The sequence below is a fragment of the Diadema antillarum genome, unplaced genomic scaffold (assembly GCF_040938485.1).
Source record: "Diadema antillarum isolate AM-2024a unplaced genomic scaffold, OU_Dant_1.0 seq00000563_RagTag, whole genome shotgun sequence".
Lineage (NCBI taxonomy): Eukaryota > Metazoa > Echinodermata > Echinoidea > Diadematoida > Diadematidae > Diadema > Diadema antillarum.
The window spans coordinates 2,208,963-2,236,073 of record NW_027271502.1 but is presented as its reverse complement, the minus strand read 5'-3'; the positions used below and the strand labels follow the sequence as shown (position 1 = coordinate 2,236,073).

Sequence of the window (27,111 nt, the reverse complement as noted above, 5' to 3'; positions counted from 1 at the left end):
GTCCTCAACAGGTTAAGAATACTGGTTTCATTCTGGCACAGATTTAAAATATTGTGAACAACTAGATGATAAAGAAAATACCATTTGCATCATTTGCTGTATGCCATTTATTTTAATTACTTCACATCTTAAATCACTACAGTATGACTTCCAGTCATGTCAGCAGGTATCACTGCAAAGTTTAGGTGATTTGTCATTCTCACATATCACACAACAAGTATTGTGTTACACTACTTGCGTAGCTTCATTAGATGCAATTTACCATGATACAATGTTTACACCTACGTCAAATTCAGTTCTGGAGTTTGCCGGGGAAGAAAAACAACGCCGCTGCTCATGGGAATACAACAGAAAGGGGTATCTTAATCAATTACGTATGTCAAATTTAATTTCTTCTTTATCTATCTTAAGCATAGCCACAGTACATCAGGTGTTTACACTACATGAGTTTAAACTTGATTTATTTATTCTTTACTTCCTTGTAATTCAATGCATCCGCAAGTTTCGACTGATGACGTGACTTTCTGCACAAACTAACCAGCTTCTTCAGTTTCAACTTTGTAGGATGGACAAGACGTATATGATATAAATGTAATTTCTTATGTACTGGGTTACATATAGTTACAAACTAATCAGAGTGGTTGCTGCTCTTTTCAGAGTGTTGTATTACATAAAAAGTAAAAAATAGAAAACACGAAAGGGGCAATGATAAAATAGATAGAATGCAATATAATACAATTCTACAATAGCAATAGCTAAGAAGAAAAGAAAAAACAATATTACCTAAGTGATATAAAAAAATCCCACTACATATCACCAAGTCACCATTACACAGAAGATTGTGCTATCTTCTTCAATAGAAATCTATGTGTACACAACTTTACACAATGGGAGGTGCCCGTGTTTCTAGTGAAGCATTTTAGTCGGACGCTTTGGCTGTTTCACATTAATATACCAATAAAAAGGAAACTAAAATGGGGATGAGGTGCTATTCACAATGAGAAGGAACCATTTCACTGATGATTTGGGAGGGGGGGAAACATTCATTGCACCTTCTCATCCTCTTTAAAAAATACCCCACCCCACTCCCCCACCCCACCCCACCCCCTCCCCACCCCCTACTCCCTAAGATGCATGCCAAATTTGCAGGCACAATTTGAAGTTTGACTGACAGGTATGATGGGAAATGGCATCCAGGCATTCTTCCGATCAGACCCCGCTGATGAACGTAACTTCCTTGGAATTTCCCCCAACATTGATATAACAGGCACTGCAGTGGTGATGTGAAAAGCAAGCTTAGCCAAGCCTGTTGCTCTGCCTGACTTTTATATATAGTGCATGTTTGCGGACTGAAATCATTCAAACTTATTGATTTCTACATTATATTCAAACAGTAAAGAATGTGAAGTAATTTCTGTCCATACATTTATGTATAGATCTTATCCATCATCAAGTTACCTGATAAAGTTACGGACAAATGAATATCAAAGCTGACAAAAAAGGGGGGAAAATGCTGCAAAATATGGCATATATGGCTTGGAAGTGAGAAATGTAATACCTCTTCAAAGCCAAATCAGAATCAGAATCAGAAAACTGTTATGCTCTAAAACAACTGCCTGTTCTAATTCCAAAATTTAAAAACATTTAAAAATGTGAAATTACTTGATTTTCATGAGGCTTGTACAATGCATTCCCAAGTTGAGAGTAGCTAACCTGTTATGTACAGTATCTATGTCTGATATTCTGCACATATCAATGCATCTTTACTCAATAGCATATTTGCTCAATGCATCTTTACTCAATAGCATATTTTTCTTAATGATATATATATATATATATATATATATATATATATATATATATATATATATATATATATCTTTTTTGTTTGGTTGCCAGCTCTCTCAACAATTCAGATGGTAGATTTAGCTTTTCATTGGAAAACTTAATATCTGGATAACTGGGGTTCAGTGACTATATAAGGTATCTTTTGTGATAGGTAGTGGCATCTTTTTGAGAGAAAAAAAGAGAACACAGTATGGGTAGGTGTATATCACTGCAAATTAAAGAGCAATGCTCCTGTCCTTTCTTTTATGCAGGGTGTGAAACCTGTGAAATTAGGGATGCTTCCGTCGCACAAGTAAGGCAAACCAGACAGTCGAGGGTACAATATAGCGGTGTCTATCAAGAGGCAAAGTCTGTTGGAGCTAATTGGCAGGTATTGAGTACACATAATGAAGCCATCATTCACATCTGTGCAGGGCAGACACACATCTGTTCATCTCCATCAGTTATTACACACAAACACACCCACACACACACATACACACATCTACCATCGACACTATCACTGGATATCTACTCTAGGAAAGGGCCTCTTTCATTAGATGAGATTTTAAAGGCATAATTTACCATTTGCAGATGAAACAAAAATCCAGCATTAGTGCATCAAAATAGTTCTAAAATGTGAGTTAGGGATAGAAACAACCGATTTAAAAATTTGAACCAGTATGATTGATGTAAAGTATAAAATGTGAACAATAGTTATGACAAAAATGTTTCCAGACTAAACCGTCTACAGTTATGGTTTAATGACAAAAATAGAGATAGATCTCCTTATATTCTAGACTTGATTTCAAACATTTTATATGGTAGCTGTTTTGTTATACAACTGACCTACACATATCAAAAGTGATATCATGAACATTTTCTAAATTACTGCTCCCAACGGTAAACAAGACCATAAAAATGGTAGCAAGATATTATTCAGAGAGGTGAAGGTTTAGGTGTTAGTTTCTTTAATCTCATTGTCTCCCTCTACAAATGATACAAACAATAGAGGGAAACAAACTGAAGAAACTCACACCTAAAACTTCACCCCTCTGAATAATGATATCGTGCTTTCATTTGATATGTCCTGTCCTCCTTGGACTACTCAACATAACAATGTCAGAAGTTTGGAGCTTGGGTATTTGTTCCATGTTCATGGTGTCACTGCCGGCAACCAAGGACAGACTGGTGGTACTGTCACTGCCCGGAAAGCAGTACATGACAAGTTCAAGTCCCACTGGTTCCAGTTTTTCCAACATGTCTGTTAATCTACAGATCAGCAGTAGCGATCTTAACAAATTTCATTTGTAGAGGGAGACAAATTGAAGAAACTCACACCTAAAGGTGATATCTTTTTGGTAGTCATGAGGACTTTGTAAACTGCGACATCTCAGAGACATCTCCGCAATGTCTCCTGTGAAAACCAGTCACCAGTGGGTCTCCGCAAGGTCACGGATGTATGTCACAGACAAAATTATTTTCTGCAACTTGACCATGACTATATGTAAAGGAGACATCGCAGAGACGTCTCCGTAACCAGCAAGACTCAAGTCTCTACAGGGTCACCATCTAGTCTCCAAGTCAAAGAAATACCCACTTACTGGAAAAGTTCATAAAAGAGTGAGCTACCGCACAAAAAAAAAAATAATAATAATAATAATATTCACTGTATGCCATAGTTGTGACATAAAAGTTACACTCTATTAACGGTGAATCATCTTGAATGTTTTGTGCTGTGTTCTTTGAATTGTGAATGCCATCGGTTCCGGTAATTGAAATATTGTGGTAGTTTGCATTTAGTGTGAATGGCCCCGCTGTCTCATTAAATCAAATCATCCAGTCCTGACTTGCAGCGCAAGCTTATATGCGCTCATCACAGTAATCAATCATGAAATGGTAAGAAGATCAGACATATTAGAAACATTATATGCTCTGCCCTTTACATAGTACACATGTATGATACCATCATACTTGTTGTCTGCACAGCTGCAGTAGCCATAGCAGTGGACTTGAATTTATACACAACCAACTCTTTCTCGATCCCAATTGCCATGCAGGAAGCCAGGGCTGTACGACTGAGAATGATACGACGCGACGCTGATGGATGCACTCTTAAAAGTCAAGGTACAGGCTTTCACAAATTAGCAGTGACAGCGTATCAGTGTGTACTTTGGGTGGCCTTCCCTACCATTAACCCATTCAACACCAAGAGTACATATTGTACTCTTAGTAAGTACTATCACATCCTGAGGTTTATCGTATTGTGTGTTTCAGCAAGTTGACTTATGTATCAGTCTCTTCAATATGTCGACAAGCATCTGAGAAGCGATTTGTTTTTTTCACTACACCAAGTAGCTATGAAAGAGACCTATACTGTGAAAAGTATGTTTTGCAAACAACTATATAGAATCCAAAGACAGACATTGCTACCTACTGTTCAGAAGAATGGATGATATCAAACATCAAAGACATATTCAAATCTAGATTTAAAATTCAAAATTATGAAAATACAGTGTACACGCCCTCTTGAAAAATACCATCCATTACTATCAATTAATGTACCAAGACACTAATTGCACCTATAGCACTGTGTTTTGTTTTGTGTATGGGGTGGATATATTGCTGCAAATTTCAATGTAGTACTTTGATTTTTTTTTTAAAGAGAGAGATGACTGTTAAAGTGGCCTTTCTAACATCTCTTGGTCAGATATTTGCCCTCAATCAATACCTCATAACAGGTCAGTTGGCATTGATAAGAGGGGGGGGGGGGGATAGCAACCACTTTCGGCACAAGGACAAAGGCACACAGCGCGGTGGAAGTTGTCAGTACAGCTGCTTGCGCTCGATGACGATGCAATTCCCCTGCCCAGGACTGCAAAATGGCAGATTGAGGTTCTGTCCTTAACAAGAACTGACCAATCAGATGGCTAAAGTAATATGTGGATTACCTACCGCTGAGCAATCTATGCCTGGTGTGGATACATATATTTTCACTGAGCAATAATTTATGCCACATGTGTGTAAATCACAACAAAATCTATATTTGCCACTGGCTTCTGCAAATAAGAACTTGAGGGATAATGACAACAGACATATGTACATTTTTCACAAAGTTAATACTATTTTGAGCTGTCTAATAAAATATGCAAAGGTCATACTATCAAAATAGGATATGGCCTCCAAATTTTTGCTTCCAAAATGGATTTGTTCATAAAATCCCTGCCTCATAGTCTTTTTGTTTTGCTCTTGATGTTCAATTATCACTGAGATTCTACACAAAAGTAAATCCTCCTCCTAGTTGTCCATATTTCTTTAGATTTCTGTTTGAAGGAAAACTGCACTAAACAGAAGAATACATACAGCGTACATGTAGTCCTGCCTGTATACTAATATCTTTAGTCTGTATCAGTTTTTTTTTTTCACTTTTAATTCATCTGCTCCTATTCTGTCCTGTATAATGAAAAAGATCAATATTCACAGTACAATGTGATGTCTGCTACTATTTTCCCTCACAGCTAAAAAGAAAAAGAAAATGTTACCACATGCACTATGCCATTCTAGGAACATTCACAATCGCACTTAATGGTGTGCCGTGGTCTGTCATTGTATCGTTGCTAGGCAACAGGATGCAAGCCCTAAGCCTGCACAAATCAATCCTCTTTGTCACTCTATTGTCCAGAGAGCGGGACAGACAGGTGAATCACAGCATGCTCATTAGCCGACCATCAGTTCACATCACTACCGACGACAAAATTCTGGCTCTCCAATGCGTCCATTATGTTTGGCAACGTAGCCCTCAACAATTTTGCCTTCTCCGTGTGATGTGTGCTTTTTAGGATGATTGCATCTATAAGTATACTCAATGAAAGCATAAGTCGATGATATGCATACAATTGCAGTCAACTGTAGTCTTATTAAGTCTACAACATATTTAAATAGTATTAAAAAAATATATTATGTCGACTATGACTTTTAAAAGGTACATGTAATATCTGAAATTACCAATGAGAATAACACCACAGTACAATCTACACATTTGACTTTATTCTTTTCTCTTCCCTACTATAACTGTATTTATCAAGAATAAAATCAATTTCCTTTGTTCCCTGAAGTTATTTTACTAATCATTACATCATTTGTGGCATGAACTTTCATGAAATAAAGTTGAAGTTGAAGATGAAATACACAAAATAGGGGAAAAGTAAGTTTGATATTTCTATGCACAGCTGTGACGAAGTTAACTGCCAAGTCAGGGGGTTAACTTTGGCAATGATTTGAATTTTGAACATAAGAAATAACAGAAGAAAATTTGTAAGTGCCAGCAAATTGCACATTTTCATGCTTACCAAACAGGCATATCCTGCAGAATTATCAAACAAGTACTTATCCCCACAGGCAAAGAGTGCATAAATTATTGTAAGCCACAGTCTTACTCACAAGTAATTAAAAAAAATAAGCATGACAATTTGATGTTTGAATCTTTATTTGAATTCATGCCACATGGTTTAGCTCTGGTTTTTAATCGTATAAAAGTTTCTAATAGAGAGAAAGAGATTTCATGTAGAATAAATAATATAGTGAAATGTTCACTGCCTCTCCACATATATAGCATTTGCATTTCATAACGCAAATATATTCAGTGTCAAATCAAATTTCATTCTGATATGCACATAAATAACACACAGATGTACATATGTAAAAGTCTGCACCAGGGAAGGCAAATTTTGAGGAGATATAAATGTATTTTCCCATTTGCCACATCCTCTGCTGATAAGGAAAAAAATATATATTCTACATATATCAAATAACAAGTGGATGAGCTGCACATATGGCTATGATATAGTGCTTGTCAGGATTTGAACTTTGTTCTTGTCATTAAAATATTTGATAAGGATGTGACTTTACGCACTACCATCATCCATTTTGAGTTTGTGACTCACAGCTAGGAAAATGTTTCCTCTCAAATCTGCATATAAATGATTAACATGACGATCAAGAATTCACCGATCTTGGAGGACGCAAAGCCATATGGTAGGGCTTTTAATCAATGCTTGCTTTGCTGGGCCATGTTTGGGGACAAACATACATTTCTGTTTTTCTTTTCTTTTCCAGAAGAAATATATACAGCACTATAAGATTGTAAAATTTGATAAACCTCCTATACAAACTAAATTTGACAATTCCCGGCAGATTCTCTCAGCGTGATGATGGGGAGAGCAAAATTTCATCCAGTGTTCAGTTAAGAGCAAGGACATCCAAATGTTAAAATCATCAAGCCTGACAAATAAAGATGAACAAGGAGAACAAAATATTACTTGGTGTAACACTAGCTGTTTGGGCAGAAAAGCACTCTGCCATCATGTTGCTAGTGTAGGGGAAAAACTGAATTCATGATGTATTTTCAAATCTATTTTGGAAATGCACCGCAAGGTAAGATCTGTGATATTCGAGAACATAATAGTAACATCAGAAGGCAGCAGCTATGCTGTAACTGAAGACTCCATAACTTTGATACACGCTTAATTCTGTCTTTGGTTTCATCTCGCACGCGTCTGGCCCACGTGCAGGCTCACGTCAGAAATCGACAGCACGGATGAATTATCAAAGTACTGTTCTATACTGTATCCCCATCTAATCACGCAGAGTGATGAAATGAAATGTATTGTGCATGTGTGAACAGCCAATCTTCACTTTGTGCTATTCTGGGCCCCGTTTTACCAAAAGATAAAATCGATTTAAAATTTCCTTACCACACAGGCTGCCATAGACTCACAGTTGAAATCAACTATATAATCAATTTTAACTCTTCATAAAACAGGGCCCTGGAGTATCATATGTCTGCACTTTTCTCCCTCCTTTTATGCCTTTTACGTGTTCCGATATCCAGCAGGCACATTTGTTACAACTTACTGCTATAATCATTTCATACGTGATAAACTTAGATATTAACCAACTGAGGATGAGTCTCGAATATATACATGCCTGTACTTGGGCAAGCGTCTATGGGAAATGTGTGTCAGCAAAATCAGTCCATATCATATTACGGATATAATATACACGTCTTCTTTTATATCTTTTTAAACATTAAGAGTCAAAGTTGTAAGCATGAATTGCGGCAAAAAGCCAAAAGACAGTGAATGGGACAATAGCTTATGTGCAGTTGTAAGCAATTCCAGCATGTAATAATGTTTCTTCAAAGGTCTCACTGCATGTCTGGTATGATTACTACAGACTCTGTTCTCTCTCTTTCACAGTACATTTGTTAACTCTTTGTATGCCATGTTCGCATACTGTAAAAGTGGATATTTTTGCGCACCTAATATTTCATGCTCAGCTGGGTAAAAAAAAAAGTTTCACACATTTTTACTTCCACAGAATCAAGACATCAACTTCAGGAGCATATGGCAAACAAATGTCATATAATATGCTTTTTATGTTAATTTGGACTAGTTTCTGGTCGCACGAAATGCACAAAAATTTCAACACCGCAGAAATTTCAACTTCTACAGTACCCAATCATCAGCTGATGAATTGCCAACTTTACATCTTTTCATTCTCAAATGTGCAACCATGCACAAATAGGTTGATAAATTGCAATATTAAATGGGTTAGTCAAATACCGGTTAGTGATTTGATAAACACAGTCACGTGATGGAGGCACATTTGTTATGTTCGCCCATGGGCGAACATTCTTTGTAATGTTCTCCAATGGGAAAACATTTTCACATAACAAATGACAGAAGGCCTAGGACCGTGCGCGCACAGTGAATTTGGCTCTGCGCGAGCGAGCGATCGAATGCGTTGTGCTGGTGGTTGACGTTGACGTTGACGTTGACGTATTTGACTAACCCATATAATATAACAGATGATGACTTTTGCTGTCGGGAACATGTACCAAACGTTCCAACCTCAGGGTTTGAAATGCTATTTCGGGAGGCTATAAGTCCCTCGACTTCGTCTCGGAACTTATAACCTCCCTTGAGAGCATTTCAAACCCTTTGGGTGGAACATTCGGTATGTTCCCTCCCCCGCCAGCCATCATCTATATAATGTATAACTATACAGTATAATGACAGCTCCATGTGCCATTCTATTCCTCACACATGCATTAATTATAAACTGTTAGCTTGTGGTGTGCGACTGATACTAGTGTAGCTGGGATGGGGGGGGGGGAGGGGTAAACTCTGATTTTCCATCAAAGTTAGACCTTCAAAGATAAATATATGTAATTTCCGAACAACCCATTCATTCAAGTATATAGGTACAGTCATGACCAAGAACACAATGTTGCAGTTTATTTTTAGATTATATTTTGAATTAACAATTAAAAGACCATTTGAAAGAAAAGTAGCCATAGCTTTGTGTCATAAATTCTATGACAGCAAAGTCTCAAATTTTCCCTTCATTTGATGTATACTGTATTTCTATCAACACGCTTCTTTAGGAATTCAGTGATGTGGCTGTGAAGAACACATTTTTTTTTTCTGAAGTGCTCATGCATTGCAGTATTAGAATGATGTGATAGGGGCAAGCATGATATTACCGGACGCATGGTATTACCGGACACGCACATTTTTGCGTACTAATGACATTCTGTACGCGCGAGACTTCATAGAGTAGCCTAACAGAACTTTGTGTGGACCGAAATCGCAAAAAACATCACATAAAAATGTGAAAACACGAACAAAATCACATTTTAACTCAAATTTATAGTTGAGTGACCCGCACCTCGTATATAGTTAATATTCATGCATGCTTGAATCACATTTCACGACTGAAATTCTATGAAATCCCACTCACATACAGGAAAAATGCTGAAGATTCCAAAAGAACCAAAATCTCACTGATCGATATCGAAAATTTGTAGCTATCGTCCTCAAACGCGAACTATGCGGAATAGTTGTGCGCTATAAGGGGCCCGCAACTCATCACCCACACGTGCAGCTCCCATAGACAAAGCACGTAAACTGAAGTAGAGTCTATAACCAGTTGTCGATTTTCTCACAAGGTTTTATTGCGTGAACTGTTCGAAATGTTCGAGACAGACATTTTACCGTAAAATACGAAATTTGAGCCTCATTTGCCGATTTTTTCTTTGTCTTCCGCTCGGTGAGAATGTGTACGGTGATTTTTGGGATGAATTGTGATTCTCGTGCAAGGACTAGGTGCGAAAGACCTCGATTACTCGATTACGAAAATCGCGTCCGGTAATAGAATGCGATTTAGCACCGCGCAAAAAACAACTATTTTAAGAGGGGGAACGTTTGAAGCATATATTCTAAAAACTGGAACGAAGAATTGACATAAGTTGGCAGAATTCGTAATTTCCAGGAGTCTGTGAATAAGTGGTGTTATTTTTAGCCGAAATTTCATCCTCTGAGTACAGAATTCAAAGCCACGAAAAAAAGCGTCCGGTAATAGGATGTACCACCCTACAATAGTATGTGGCACACAAATAGGTAAACCTTCCATTTGACATACCATACAGTATTATGTCTTGCCTTCCTACAAACCTCTACTCATTCTGAAGTGATCAAATGTTTGTTGTTCTTTGGTGTGTCTTTTTAAATCTTTTTGCCGTATTAGGGGTCAAGCCCCTGTTGAACCTAGCCTTTATATTAAAAGACCCTCACTCCTACGTGAACTCTCCCACTTTTTGACATGTACAACATTATACAGCATTCTTCATGTTTAAGGACAAGTTCACCTTCATAGACATGTGGGTTGAGTGAATGCAGCAATATTAGTGGAACACATCAATGAGAGTTTGAGGAAAATCGGACAATCCGTTCAAAAGTTATGAATTTTTGAAGTTAATGCTCAGTCATGGCTGGATGAGTAGACTAAACGGAAGCTTGTGATGTCATATGAGTACAACTATATAAAGAAAGTATAAAGAAAATTCAAGATATTCTCACTTTTCTCACATAATAAAAGAACGCTCGACTTCTCTCTTTCAGAAGTCAAGGGGAATAATATTACCCCTAACATAAGTCAGTAACAAGTCGAGGAAATGTGCACTTTATTCAAAAAGTCAAGTTTTGTGATATTCTCTTTTTATTTTCCTTATATCGTTGTACGCATATGACATCATACACTGCAGTAGTCTTCTCCTCCAGCAGTGATTGCAGAGATATTTTAAAAATGCATAACTTTTGAACGGATTGTCGGATTTTCCCCAAACTTTCACTGATGTGTTCTTCTAACATTGTTGCCTTCACTCAATCCACATGTATATGAAGGTGAACTTGTCCTTTAAGTTCATCATGTAATATTGCAATCAGTTCATATTTTCCTTCACATTTTTACTGAACTTGTAAAAAGAATGTATTTCAATAAATGGCTGGCAGGAAATACGATAGTGTTATACGGACTCAATTTTACTATAGGTGCATCGGGTGCATCTCACACGAAGCTGTAATTATTGTACATACACAACAATTTGTTACCATGGCAACAATTTCAATGCTCAAATAGGTGCAGAGGTACAATGTAATAGGTTTTAACATTCTGCTGCCTCAGCATCTTTCATTACTACCGCTCGCACTGATGAAAAACCACTCACTGAAATGGATATACTGGATACTTAATGGGTTGATAGGAGCAGGTGATCAATTTCTGGAGCAATGGCTCTATGTGCACAACAGGTGCTCAAAAGAAGAGGGGAAAATTTCAGTCTTTGTTGACATGACTGAATTAAAGTTGTCTACATACAGTAATAACACAATAATTGATGTGGTACATATCGCCGTTGGGGTGACAAGACCTTGTGTATACAAAATGTCAAATGTTCAGGAGAGCAAAAAAACATGGCAGCCAAAGCATTCCATCAAATGGGAGAGCATTTCCTTTGACATGCCGTGGTGGCTTAATTTTTGGGTAAGACAGTTAGGATTCGGACATTACATCATTTACCAGATTATCTGACCATTTATCAAAAATAAATCACTTTCACCAAAATTTCAGATACAAGGTCTTGTCACCCCAGCCACGATATATATCTAGAGCCTCAACATTTCTGCTTCCAACAAAATGTGACCTGCCAGAGTACAATGTACTTTCCAAATCAATTCAATTCAATTCAATTCAATTTATTTCACATCTCTTAGAAATGCACAAACCTAGACATATAATGTATAATTAACAGAACGTGACATGGAAATACACGAAACAATTTCAAAGGACGTAAAGACTGTTACAATACAGTACGAAACAGTAAAAGAGTACAAAGAATGCAGCAGATGTGAGGGAATGACAAAGGCCCTTGGCCTATCAGAGGTCAAACCCTTGGTGGACTGCATTTATAGTTTGAATTATTTTTTTAAAAAATAAATTAATATTGTATACATGTAAATGGACAAGAACGAAGACAAGGAGAAAGACAAAGTAGGCAAAATGAGGATTAAAAACATTTGTGGGAAGACAACACTAACATGGTAAGATTCAAGTTTTTAAAAAAAGTAGGACTGACAAAGATTTGCTAGTAATTAGTAATAAACTCAGAAAATGAGCTTTCCTAAAAGCATTGGGCCAGGATAATAGAGTTTGAAATATATACAATACATGATGTATTAATGTGAAAACTGACATGCAACTTGATTGAGCCGACATTCTATGGCTTGCCATGTCTACACTTATTGGTGTATCTAGTATTCTTGCAAGTCCAAGTTGGAGAGAGAACACGAATATGGCATAGCATTGTGATCTGGAAGTCAGTATTACGCAAGATTAAACGGATGTATTATATTGGTTGAGGTGAAAATTCAGCTTCTAACTTTTTGCGGGATACTTAATCAAAGATAGCTTTATGAAATCTTAAAATGCATAGCATTCTGAAGGAGAGTCAAAGTTTATTTGATGGATATCAGTTTGGAAATGACCAAGATAATCAAAAACAAAGTAAAACAAAGCAATCATACATTATAACAAAAGGTTGGTCCCATCTTTCATTAAGATCAGTTTGTTTTGGATCTCTGCCATTTCAAAACCAATTTCTATCAAACCTTGAATTCCTCTTAGAATTGCATGGTCTTTCATATTACATATATGAGGTTTCTCATTATCTCAAATGATCATCATAAAAAAAAAATGTTGGAAACCTCAAGCCTCATATCAACCAAAACTGCATTATCCCTTGAACCCAGATACCATACAATTGATGGTTTGCCTACTTCAACAAATGAATGCTATCTTCTCAGCTCATGGAATGGCTATTGATCGAATTGAATACCCCACACTGTAAAATCTAATAATTTCAAAGATATAATGTGGCTTCATTAAAATCACCGGTTATAAAGCAAAAAAGATCAGCAAATAAACACTCAGGCAAAATTTGTCTTGTGTGCTTAGAACAGGATGACAAAAAAAAAATATATTGTCATTGTATTAAAGTCTAATGCATTTCTACCAACATTCTCCTGTGCTTATACCAGTCTGTTATTTCTACATAAATTTATGGAATAGATCTTCACAAGCTTACAACAATGAGCACATAATCACATTTTCATTTCTCAATAAATATTTTCAGCAGAGTCATAGAAAAACACTTGTTCACTGAATGATAATCTCACAGAGATTTCATGTTGAAACAGAGGGCTTGATCCGAGTAATTCGAGACACAGATGACAATTTCACGTTTCCTAGGCAACGCTGCGTCAGATGACCTCCTGACATTATAACTGTCAAAAACACTCCCCCCAAGCTTGTATATATTGTTCTTCACATGTTCATTGATCTTTTGTATGTAGAGAAATTATCACACAGCTTTCATTTATTGCCATAACATTCTCACTGCTATCAAACCTCCTATGGTAGAATGTTAGGAACAAGCTTTCTTGTTCAGCATGCTATAAGGATTTTTTTTTTTAATCATCTGAATGTGAATATATGCAGGGCAAGGCAGTGAGGTGGTTTTCACTATTATTGAACTTCTCTGCCCCCCCCCCCCCCTCTCTCTCTCTCTCTCTATATGGGTGAATTTATATATTTTATTATTTATTATTACTTTTTTTATCTAGGCATGTTGAGGCATTTTCCAATATGCCATGTTTCTGTTGGAGTGGTTGAAGGGTCACCATGGATGATCTCCGCCCCAAAAAACATGATTGGAGTTCAGTTACGTTCACACGGTCCTTGTGTTGTTAATTCTGGCAAACCGTGATTGAAAAACATCTCTGGACCAATACCATTTGACACATGATCAGAAGTAGTCGATTGTACTTTGTTTTAATGGAGAACACATACAGTCAATACAATAATATCATTACTAATGTTCATCAAATAAGGAGAGAAGTTTGTACAAACTATGGATGAAATACTGCACTAATTTTAAGGGGGAATACAGGGCAGACCAAAGTTGTTGAGATGAACATTTTATAAAACCGCTGACTCTTCTACAATGTTGAAGATGATAGAGAATAGATTATGCTGTGTGCGTGCAACAAATATCCTTGATAACTTGCCAACATTTACATGAGCATGCGATCCTTTCACATGCCAGAGGAGATCAATGCAAGACTGACGATTACTCTGCATCCCTCTGCCCATTCCATTCCATGGTGGTGAATTTTCTCCCCATTGGACAATACACGGGCACTGCTCAAATTTCAATTTGCCAGGTGATAAGCGAAGTGGAACACGATCTTTATCTGTCAAACATGCACGCAGGGGAAGGAATGGGGAGAGAATTTGCCTCCATGCATGCCAAGAATTGCATGATAAAATCTACCCCGATTTCATTTGCTTTTCAGATGAAGATGGAATTAAGGTATGGCATCATGTTATGAAATTGATCCACACTGCAGCCATCAATTTCTGCCAGGACAGAACAGGAAAACAATGATTACACAGTGATTCCATCCATCAAAACTCTTGAACAGGTTCTACTTGGCAGCATTTATCCAATGGATTGACTGCTGTTAATGGAAGAACTAGTCCTCACATAATGTGTGAAGATGCATAGTCTAATGATTTGAGGACCAATGATGTGAAAAATAGCCTGTTCAACAAGACTATTAAAGCTGTCATAATCATATTTTCTAAAATATCTGCAACAACTGAAAGAGAAAAAATTTGATAACATACATAGCTGACAGATAGCAATTGCCTGTATCTATTGTTGTTGAATTTGTTCTCATAAAAGGCACATACATCTGCAAAATTATAAAACATGTGATCATGGTTGCCAATTGTCATGAACGCACACAAAAAATAAGCAAATAGAAGCTGACTGGGAAAATGGCAATCTCATAAAATAATTCATCTAAATGATTTACTGTAACTTATGGAAGCAATTCACAACCAGCTTAGTATTAAAGTAATTGTCCATCCTTACACAATTCTGTACTGGCTTAATACTTCATGTTTAGATAAACCTGGGAAGTCATGATAAAGCTGCAACAGAGGGGAAAATAAATATTACAGACACTGTCTGCAAGACAATGATAAGTTATACCAAGTCTGTGGTGTATTATGCATGATGGCAATTTGACTGTAAAATAGCATCGGCTTAAAAGTAAAAAAAAAACACACACACAAACAAACAGGCAAAATCCTGTGCATTTTTTACAATGCAGCAAAGACCCTAACATTTGAAATTACTGAGCTTCTTATTACAATGCATTCCTGTTATTTAACAAACACGATTATAAGAAGAAAAAAATATGGTTATAAAGAAGTAACAATGCATTCCGCAACATTATCCGCTCTCTATTCTTCATTGTTTATTTGTTTAGATAATGAAATGTCCATGTAATGAAATAAAACTGGTGGTTCCGAGGACTTTGTTATAACAGCAGTCCACTGTACAAAGGGAAAGTTTCTTCTAAAATTCCAGTAACACCTACAATGTATGGCTTATCAATAGCAAAAGAAAGCCAAGATACTTCAGATCCTAAATCCCTGGAACTTCAGTCAATCTCTAGAATGTCTTCCTTTGTCAATAGTGCCGACAACCTTAAATACAAGAGAAGCTGAGTACCTTTAATCCTGTGAAGATTGTGCTCTATTTGCAGCAGGTTCCATTACGCGCCAGCGACTTTCCCCTGTTGACTTTAAAAAGTCAGACAACTTTGTAGATTCTGTCTCCCACGATCACATACAGTTCGACCTCGATTATCCGCCGTCCTTTTATCCGGAAATCTCTATTATCTGGATGCATACGTGCAGTGAAGGATTTTTTTTTCATCCAAAAATTGAGAAAAAACAGTGACTTTAACATCTTTTCATGGGCCTATTTCACTAATTTCCTAAGATAAGCATGATAGTTTCTCAATATCTAATGAGGTAAAACATGTATGATTTTCACATAAAGATGCACTTTATTTTTGTGAAGAAGGGACTACAATTTTGCGCAGGCTAGCATAGATTACACCACCGTTGCGGGGTATGCTACCTGCCTACATGTAGCTGCCAGTGCAGTGGGACGGCAGCTTGGATGGCAGCTATACATTAACATTGTGTCTCCCATATCCGGCCAATTCGCTTATCCGGATCCGGATTTCGAGAATTCCCCCACGGGATACTGTGTCAGTGAAGTTAAGACTGGTGAAGCTCTCCTCCCAATCAACATCAATACGAAATCATCGTGAACAAATGTAGGGCACATTTGAAACCGGTTTTGCCCTTTAAAAATACCAAAATGTCTGATAGTATCTTCCAGTCCCTAACACAATTTGCTCAAGAAAACCTTGATGCCACCTCTTCAGTTTAAAATCATTTGATGTTTTATAGACATTGTGTGTTGTCAGACCAGAAAGAAAGTGTAGACAGTATAAAATCCTGTTAAAATCTTCCAGGTTGAGCAAATAGTGGCCACACTGATAACATCTTAAATGATTTTTTCAGACTTTTCTCTCTGAAAATCCTCTCCCTCTCTTTTTCCTGTCTCAAATCTTTCTACTTTCCTGGCAAATTTCCCTTTACCACTGCCCCCCCCCCCCCCCCCCCCCCCCCCCCCCGCCCATCTTGAAACACTTGGGAGCAATTTTCAAATGCAATGCCTAAAACCTCCAAGAACCCTGCTTGCTGCTGTCCTTCCTGTTTGGGGAAAAGGCAGCAAATAGTGTGGCAATTGTTGGTGAAAGTGGTCAGAATGAGATCTGACAAGGCTAAACTCATGAAATCACATCGTATGGATATGACAGTAGGGAGTTTGGTGCAATCATCACGTCCTTGATAGAGAAGAGACTGCTTAAAATTGAATAAATAAAAATAAAGAATAAAATTTAAATTTCAAAAAAGATAATAATAATCTGCAGATGTACATTTGTCCATTATTGCAAAATCATTCATGATGTTTAAAAGATTTCCAAATTATTTCTTAGTGCAAAGAATTTTGAAGTTGTGCATATTTTGCTTTTTTATGAACTTATACAGTATAAGAATAGGGAGGTTGATAGAAATAGGAATGATCCTACTTTATATGCTGCAACTAAGACAACAAACTTTACTCTGTAATAAATGGAAATACAGTGTACAATTGTATACATACACTTTAATGTCAGCAACCATATACAAACTTTGACATACTCTCAAACCAGGTCAGCCAATGTGGTAGACACAGCAGTAGACAATAAAGTAGAAGATCCCAGATTCAAATTGTACCCCGAGCCCACTATCCACCAGAGTGGCATGCTTTAATCTTCATGTGTCTGTTACCTAAAACTAATACCAAAAATAAGAGTCCTAAAATATATAATAATGGCATGATATACAGCAACTAAACTCATGACCAGAATATCTGTATGAAGTGTAAATTGTTCCTGGCTGACAATTTTGATGTATCAATCATTTCAGCTTGCTGTTTAATAGTTTATGGCCATTCTCCAATCTTGCTTCAAATGTACCTGTCTTTATGATCTTTTTTGTTTTAAACCATACTTAAAGGCAAGGATATGCTGTAATAAAAAAAGAGGACATTTTACACAGTTGTGGATGTGCGGATATGTCTCAAGCTCATTTGGATCTTGAACCTGAAGTTTAGCTATCTTCCTTTTCTCAAATACAAAAAGAAAAATGTACAATATAATAGGGTGCTGTTTGCAATCACTATCAGTTGAGATACAAGTAGGAGCACTAAAGCAAGTAAAGTCAACCAATCAACCTTCAGCATTTATGCTGTTTCCATGGTCACTGCAATTATTGCAACATCCAACGATATGGCAAGTATCTTTATGACATGTAACACTGATTTGCTCTGCCCTTCCCCTGGAATACAGTACACAAATTACTTTGACAGCTAGGCTACATAGTGCAACATTGTTTTGCATGGAAGACATCTAACACAACTGATCGGATAACAGTTTAAAAAGTACAGTTTGCATTACATGACTTACAATATTCTGAATGTTGTACCACATAATCAGACTACTATATCAAATAAACTTGGTCAATATCAAAATTCTGTCTCTGGGTACATGATATGTATGAAGAAATAGAAAACTTGCTAGCTTGTATTTATAAAGCCATAGAACACTTGTACAGGTGTATGATCATCACCTTATCAATGGAGCTATTCTTTCAGAAAAAAAAAATTAAATATCTTCATCAATAGTCTGACAAAAATAAAAATCTCATACTAAAGTAGTGACTACATTTGTATGTAGATCTCATTTCTGCATTTTCCTCTGCAGTGAGGCGGATTTTATATCCACCTGAATAAGGACAGGTGTCTGTGTGTGCAAGTGTATGGTTTGGGTGTTGCTATCTGTGATAATTGAGCTCCGATTTGAGAACGAAATAGACATGACCACATGGGAACATGTGACTACTCAAGGGTTTGACAACATTGATCACAAGAAAAGAGCATGCACTTATGGGCATCTGGTCTTAAGAGCTTCAAGAGATTTGTGAACATGTACTTTGCTTTGAGAGTGATCCCATTTAACAACTTCCAAGGATAAATGGAGGAGTCACGTGTACCTCACCAAAAAGGCTTATCGGACAGCACATGTTCTAAAGTGAGAAGCAACGTGTTTATTAATACACAGGTTTTGAAGGTAGCACGTTGTCTGCCTCTTTTGCTGAAAAAAGAAACAAAACAAAAAAGAAAGCATAAAAACACTTTCAAAAGAATGTATAAGACGTTGAAGGAATAGGGAATCAAAATATTTTAATCAAGATGAGATTCAGATGTTACAATGAAAGACAGACAGACAGATGCACAGACACACACACACACACACACACACACACACACACACACATAAAGAAAGTGTAACAAAATTATCATTTTCATTGTCATCATGAGGCATGTAACAGCTTTATTTACAGCCATGTCTTGCAGTTCACACGTTGCTTTATTTCAGGAAGCTGTGTTGTACACTCGATCATGTACAGACTCAGAATCTATTTCAGATGTCGATGCTCAATGTATGCATTGTCAGTCTAGTGGAAAAAGGACATACGTGTAATATTTGTCCCAGAGTCTAAGACATTTTTAATGCCTTTTTGCTTTCAATGTCATGATATGCAGACATAACTACATGTTATCAAGGCAATTCAGCGTGAGAACCAAATATGCCCAGGGGGAGAAAAACTGAAAAATATACTGTTGCCATTTGATATAATATGTAAGCATTTGGTGGAAGCAATTAAGACATAAATAATGAGATATAGAAGATATCAGACCATGAAGAAACCAAGACCTGCATTCTAAGAATTAATGCAGGTAGAAAATAATACAAGTTAGTGACATTGTAGTTCTCTCAAGATGACTAGAATTCCCATAGCTGACAATGCTGCTTTATTGTTCTAAGTAAAAGTAATATGTCTGTCACACTAATTTTTCCTTAATAACTTCTAATGCTTTTAAGAGATGAAATATGCCGGGTCCAGACTCAGCCAGAGGATGAGCACATATGTACAAAGTTTGTAGACATACAGTTAATAGCAGGAACAAAATGACATGAGAGAAGTGAATAGGGACGTTCACTGAAACAATACTGTAAAATCAGAAATTGTTCACATGCATGACACTTTTGTGACTTTCATGAGGAGTTAAGAATATTCAAAGTAAAATGCATCCAAAAGATTTTGTCTGTAGACACAATGCATTGAGTACCAGTGACAGTTCACAGGTTTTGTGGTTTGAAAAAGGTCATCAGCTCTGATTTGCGAAAGTTCCCATGCCGTGATGTTTCTGGTTTTGCAGCAATGTAGGATGTCACTGGACAGAATTATGGAGCAACTGGTGGAGAAGGCAAATTGAGGACAAAGTAATAAGCTGTCTAATAGGATGAAATGCAGAATGGACGAGTCAGTCCTAAGATAAACACAAGCTTGCATCTGCAACAGGTCAGGGGCAATTCAACGCATAAACCATGCCAATCTGTTATTGTTTTCTTTTGTCTTAGTACAAGAAAAAAAAATAAAGAAAGACCCCCTACATGGTATCTGGCACTTATGCCTTCGAGTATTTGAGTCACATGAACCTTCACACTCCAGACCTACTTTTTTTTTCATTTGCATACAAATGTCCATGGGATATTTCACAGGTCTCTTGAATTATACACCTTGTCAAACAGTGTAAACACTGTTGTGTAACCAACAGCACAAAAGGGATGCCGACCTTCTTCCTTTTCTTGTTTCTTTGATTTTTTCCCCTTTTATTTTTCTTGGGGGGTGGGGGAGGGCAATTTCTATTTATAAGAGGATTTTTCTGCTGAAGCATGTCCATCCTCTATAAACTATCTCAGACCAGTGATCTTTGTGCATGGTACAAGGTATAATAAGAGAGGTTATTCTTTCAGTTTCAATTCCTTGCTATGAACGTAAAGAACATCACTCATGTTTGTATCTGTAAATTCTTTACATTACATTTGTTACAATAAGTCTGTATGTACATGTCATACATGAGTGAATATTATGGTATGGTACATGTAATATAGCCTTTAATTTTAAAAATGCACAACTAGGACCTTAAAGAAACTACAAACTTCTTTGGAAGAAAAAGCAACTATATCATAAGAAAAAAGGGGTGTGATTGAATCTATGCTCTCTGGAGTATTTCATCATCACGTAACACAGTACTAGTATTATCATGATAATAACCTCTTTTCAGAGACATTAATTTGAAAAAAAAAAGTTTGATTACATTCTATACAAAATCATACAGTATGTTCAGGAAGCTGGCATTCCGAATGATTAAATATTTTATTTTCTTTTTTCAATCTTGATGAATCAATTATCATTCCTTACACATTACTTTGGAAAAGTGCCTCGACTCAATGTGACTATTTAAGCACCGGTCAGCTATAAAAGATTCTAAAACTAGCACACTTTGCATCGAAATATTGCTCAACACTGGAACATTGTAATCAAATACATGCATTTTTCTCTTTTTTTTGGGGGGGGGGGGTGACTGCAGTGTAAGGGAGTGGGAGAGTTTCAACTCATATCTAGAGGATTCGCATTCACATCATTTTCTCTTCTCTAAAAAAAAAGAAAAGGATAATTTATAACAAGATTACTTGTCAAGGAGAAAGTGCCTCAAATAGGATCTATTATGGTAAAATATGCATTGATAATAACATGTATGCCAAGAAAAACATAAATTAAGTAGAATTCATCCCGATGAACATGTCCTTATTGAATGAAATCATGTTTTATTGTGATATATGAAAAACTGTAAAAAAATTAATAAACAGGAAACAAATAGCTAGGGACTTACTGGAAAACTTGTCACACAGTAGGTATATTTCAGTTGGGGAATTACATTTCCTGCAGTTATTTCATATAATACAATTGTAGTTTGTTAAATCACGTATGGGAAGAGATGATAACCATAAATCTTATTATGTATGGTGCTTCTGTCCATCATATTTGGCATGTGGGATGTGACCTCTGTAGCTATGGAAAAATGAGGACAAAATCTTCATGAGAATTACCTCACCAGAGTCACAAATCAAATGTAGAAACATCTACAATGTATGTCCTGGTGATAAGCTTTGCATGTGAGGGGAAATGTGGAGAGTTATTGAAGTCACATGATCGCAGTCGAGCAATTGCGTTGAGAGCCAATAACATCTTACGAACCAAAAGCTCATGATCAAATTACACGACGGGATCTCTCAATCGGTCCGTTTTGACGTATTCTGAGCTGGCTGAGCTGGCACGTGGGGAAAAAAATGCCATCGAATATTACTTGCATAATTACACTAGGACATTGCCAATGGGTATGAGCTGCATTGGATAATCCCATCACAATACTATCTGGCAATGGGCGCATCAGCTACTGAGCTGTTTACGAAGTGAACTTACTTCAGGGAAATGTTTGACATTTGAATGTGACATCGCGCCTGCACAGTACACCACATATCTCAACAACAAAGTGAACAAACTTTCAGGAGCATTTCTTCAAGAGTTATTCCCTATTACCCAAGAACCATAAAGAACTTATGCATTCCAAAAAGAAAAAAAAAATGCTGCTAATTTTGGAGGAAGGTTGTATACTTTTCACAAAGGTCATTAATTACCTAGCAATTTTCACTCAAATATCTATTCTATCCATTTTCATTATCTATGATGTACAAGGGACAAAGAGTCATAAAAACATTTTAGCATGCAGACTGTTTATTTTCAACAATGAGACTGCTACCAAAATCATATTATTTATAGATGGGGGAGGTCCAAATGATCAGTGAGTTGTATGTCAAATGTGAACATAAAGTCCAACAACAAAACAAAGAATAAAAAAAAACAATTAGATGAAATGCCTAGCACCAAAACAGCATCCAAAAGTATGCACTAACATCTAGATGATGTGTGCCAAAGACTATGTGCACATAAAACAAAAACCTCCCTATAATGTAATTTTTTTTTCACTACATAGGCCTACTGTAGTAAACCAACTATATAAATGCATTGATATAAGTATACTCATTCATGGATGCTGCTGTTACAATACCTTGGACAAATTTACAGGCAGCTTTATGTTTTACCTTGACTCAACAATCTTCCATGGATAATTTTTCCGAGCAGTAGGTCTACAGGTGTGCTCTGCATTTCCATTCTTCTGAATGTCCAATGTGGACTTTATCATAACACTTGATTTTTGCATCGGGGTAAGATGCCTTTAAACGCATAACATCCATGTCTGGGGTGAATGGGTCTACTGCATAATGGATGCATCTTGCAAATGAATTGAATTGCCTGCAGTAGACAATGGTCTGTACTTGGCTGGAGTACTCCCACAGGAGTGGAGTGATTGGACTGTTCAGGAACTGTGCGCTTCAATCCACTGAGCCTCTACAGTCACGTCTTTTTACTCCGGGATGTAAAAGCAATGATAAAGAAGTATGTGGTAAAGAAGCACCACATGAAATGAGTATGACAATGAACAGTCTTCTGGGTCCCGTTGCATAAAAGTATCAATTATGGTAACTTTGCCATCCAATAGTAACTACCATGGCAACAATACTCAACAGCCAATCAAAATCAAGAATTCCATGGCAGTTACCATTAAATGGCAAAGTTACCATAATTGTAACTTTTACGCAACGGGCCCCTGGTCCTTATGTCAACATGACAATTATCGCTGCTGTTGGCAGAAATAATGCTCCAGGCAAACCAGCCACTGCTCTGACCTTGATTTCATTCAACCAATTTCATTCAAAGACCAACAAAGCAAATCGCATTGTACTAATGTGTTCTATTTGCTGACTTTTATACAAGAATGGTAGACTGCTGTCTTCTGATCGAGACCATGTACAGACGTCTCAAAAAGTCCTAATTATCAATGAATAGATCCATATCAGAGACTCCAACTCTCCCGTTTTCGACGGGAGATCTCCCGCCGAAAACCCATTTTCGCAAAATATCCCGGTCTCCCGCTTGAGATTTAATTTCTCCCGCCCTGGCTCTGTGTCTCCCGTTGGAAAGGATTTCTTTCTTATTGCTACTGTATGTTGCAAAAATAAGCCTTCGATAGCACCAGAGAGCATCTAGAACCCTAGGAACTTCGCGCTTTGCACACATCAACTTGGAGTCTCCCGTTTGCTAGGGGTTTCAGGCGGGAGAATCTCCAGATCAGAAGGTGCTTTGGGTTGGAGTCTCTGCCATATTGCCCCATCTCACTAACCCATAGGGCTACTGTTTACCATGTCCTTCCTGTTGAACTGAGTCTTGCTAAATTTTACAACCATGTCAAATTTGGATGGATTAATATTAGTGTTGATTAAAATGTTTAGCAAAGCAAGCTAAGTGTCTGGACACACATCATACATGTAGGCTAAAAAAGCTACAGTATATTCTAGAAATTTAGAAATATGCAGTCTTTCCAACAACAAAAAAAGAGAGGCATGTTTACATTTTGAAAGCAAACAATTATGTGTAAAATAATACATCACATTCAATAAACATCACATGAAAACTGAATACATTGATATGTAAACTGTTGTAAATATTGCTATCATGATGGTACTCTTAACTTCAATTACAGATAAAAGCAACTGGAATGCACTTGTGTTGCAAGCATTGTGCTCTTGCTTTGATGGTAATCACCTTGCTTATCATCTGGTAGGTTTTTTGAATGTTTATAAAGTTCTCAGGAACATTTTACATGAGACAGTCTCTAACATTTTTTTCATCATAATCTTTTATTGTCATGATACACTTTGTTTAAAGTTGGTCCCGATGTTTAGTAATCTGAAAGTTGAGGTCATTTAGATATTTATTATTAGCTTGCCATTTATCTAGATTTACTAATACTCCTAAAATTCAACAATGATATTATACATTAATTCAACATCGTTGATCAGAATTTTGTACTCAAACAACTGATTATCATGATTTAAACTATAATTCATACTCATGATTAACATTTACTGAGTGCAATGAATCTCTGAGACATTGATGTTAGTGTTAGTGACTTTAAATTTGCATCAAAGAAAAGAGAAGCCTTCGTCTTGGAGATGTGAAAGTCCATTTGTGTGTCTTTTAAAGAATCAAAATGAAGCCTAGCTACATCCAGTCTAGCCCGACCAGATGTCGTACATCCGATACAGCGACTGGGCTGTGTATAGTTACATCCAGTCATTCACTCATCCAAGCTAGAAAAGAAAGTCAGCCAGAGGGTAGGCAAAGAACTGAGATCTATGCTGAATATAGTTTCCCTATGTTGTTGGGGGTTTTTTTTCCAGGAACAAACAAACAAGCAAACGATCGAACCGGAAAATAAAACTCATAATTCATTCCTTGACTAAACCAACGGCTACTGTGTTCCGTGAGCAGCTTGTCGATTTCTGCCAAGCAGAAGCGACCACAAGGCTTCTTCGTGCCGGGGGTTTCCCCATTCACCACATGCCAACATCACGGTGATGCTCAAAAGACATCACACGCGCCGCTTTTCTTTGTGACGAAAGCATCTACCTCTACTCATTCAGACTCACTCACCTGTCTTCATCCGCGTAGTGGTCTCCCCAAACCAGATCTCTGAAGCGATATCGAGGGGGTAACGGCGGTACGGTATCGAAACCGGCATCTCCCATTTCGGCATTATACATCAAGACTTCTTCGACGGTTTCTCTCTCCTAGAATGTGGTTTTCCAAATTTCAAATTTCCAACGATCCTGGTCGATAACAAGTCATGTACCGCGAAACTCCTCCACTGGACACAATAAAAAGGCGCGAATCAAAAGAAGGGTGACGAACGAAGTCTGTAACGTGATACTGTCACTGGATTGAGGCAAGGTCTTATTCCAATAAAGAGAGCGAGTGAAGCTCGAAAATTTTTTCAAGCCAGTGGTAACCTAATCGGGTGGTGATATCGTCGAAAACAACACAATTGTCTCCACGAGTCAAGTCGCTGACATCGGCATCGGCTCCTGCAATTGAAATGAGTCCCGTAGCTGACATCTGACCAGCGGATGCAACGAAAGTCGTCGAAACACGCAGAGCATGCACGGGTTGGTTATCAATCGCCCTGGCTTGCTGCGGTGCAGATGCGTATGATGCATGCACACTTTGGTCCGCGTCTATGGATGCTGTGCCTGTGTGTGAGTTTGTGTGTATGTGTGTTGTGTGCGTACGGTCACTGAGATCCATGCGAACAAGTACTAGTAAGCTGTGCGTGTGTGTGTGTGCTGTATGTGTGTGTTCTGTGTTTGCTCCTCCTCTACGGTAGAGTCCCCCCTCCCCCCCCCCCCCCCCCCGCTCCCAAGCTCTCTTCATCTCTCCCTGGCCCTCTCTCCGCCGCCTTTTCCTCGTTACATCCTCATCATCGCTCTACTCTTCGTTCATATCTTCCAAAGCCAGCTGCGTGTGTCTTTACTTCGCGGTGGCGTGTTTTTCCTCAATATACGACGGAGATTCTACATCACCTCTTAACTCTCTCTCTCTCTCTCTCTCTCTCTCTCTCTCTCTGGGTTCTTCGTCAACATCATCTTCAAAAGCAGCCTGATCGCCTGATGATGATATTGCTTTTATCACGTCATGCAAGAGAACCTGCCATTAAGACGGCGAGGCGAGAGCGGTGTTCCTTGTAATTCCTGCTAATGGCATAAATTTTCTTGTCACCATGCACTACTTTTGTGGAGAAATGATGGGAAAGGGTGGACTGGATTAGAGAAAGGGTGTTCAGCATTAAATAATCCCTTCTCAGTAGAACGATCAGGGCCTATGATGCAAAATAAATACAATAGCATGAACAGTGTCCAGATAGGCCTATATATATATATGCCTTTAAAAAAGTGACTGGATGAATCTCTCCTGTTTCCCGTTACTGGTAATAATGCAGAGATTAATTACCGAGAGGATACAGCTAACAAGCGGTCTGGTAAATACTAGAGCAATATTCAGGGTACACAGGATACAATTTCTGTTTATTTTCGGATTTTGTTTATGTCGTTGTTAATCTTATCTTTTTTAACTTGCAGAAATGATTTTTTTGAAAACTAAACTCGGAAACATAGAAAAGGGCTAAAGGGAGCCAATTGCTGTAATTCACTTCTATTGGAAGTACCAAGAAAAAATACAAACAAGAATGGAATGTATGTATGTAGGATGAAAATGAAATGTAATGGAATTTGATACCAGTCGTCATACAAACATATACATAAACGTGAATTACCGAATTATGCTGATTTGAATGAAACTTCTGTAAATGTTTCTCTTTGATTTCTTTAGGTTTAATCAATGTCGATTTGAACATAGAATATAAAGTATAAATTATAGAGTATAAAGTATAGAGTATAACAAAGATCATTTTAGAGCTTTAGTTTTTTTTTTCCTTTTTGGCGCATATAATCTTCTTTTGCTTTGAATATATATATTTTCATCTTTATA

General features: G+C 37.3%; 1 protein-coding gene across 1 annotated transcript in view; it reads right to left on the bottom strand.

Annotated features, from left to right (window-relative positions):
* LOC139735107 (potassium channel subfamily T member 2-like) overlaps positions 1-25,647 on the bottom strand; it is a 268,472-nt gene extending 242,825 nt beyond the window's left edge. Inside the window, exon 1 of the mRNA XM_071645878.1 lies at positions 25,222-25,647. Within this exon, the coding sequence (XP_071501979.1) occupies positions 25,222-25,331 (110 nt within the window). The 5' untranslated portion in view covers positions 25,332-25,647. The remainder of the gene's footprint in view (positions 1-25,221) is intronic.
* Between the last annotated feature and the right edge of the window lie 1,464 nt (positions 25,648-27,111).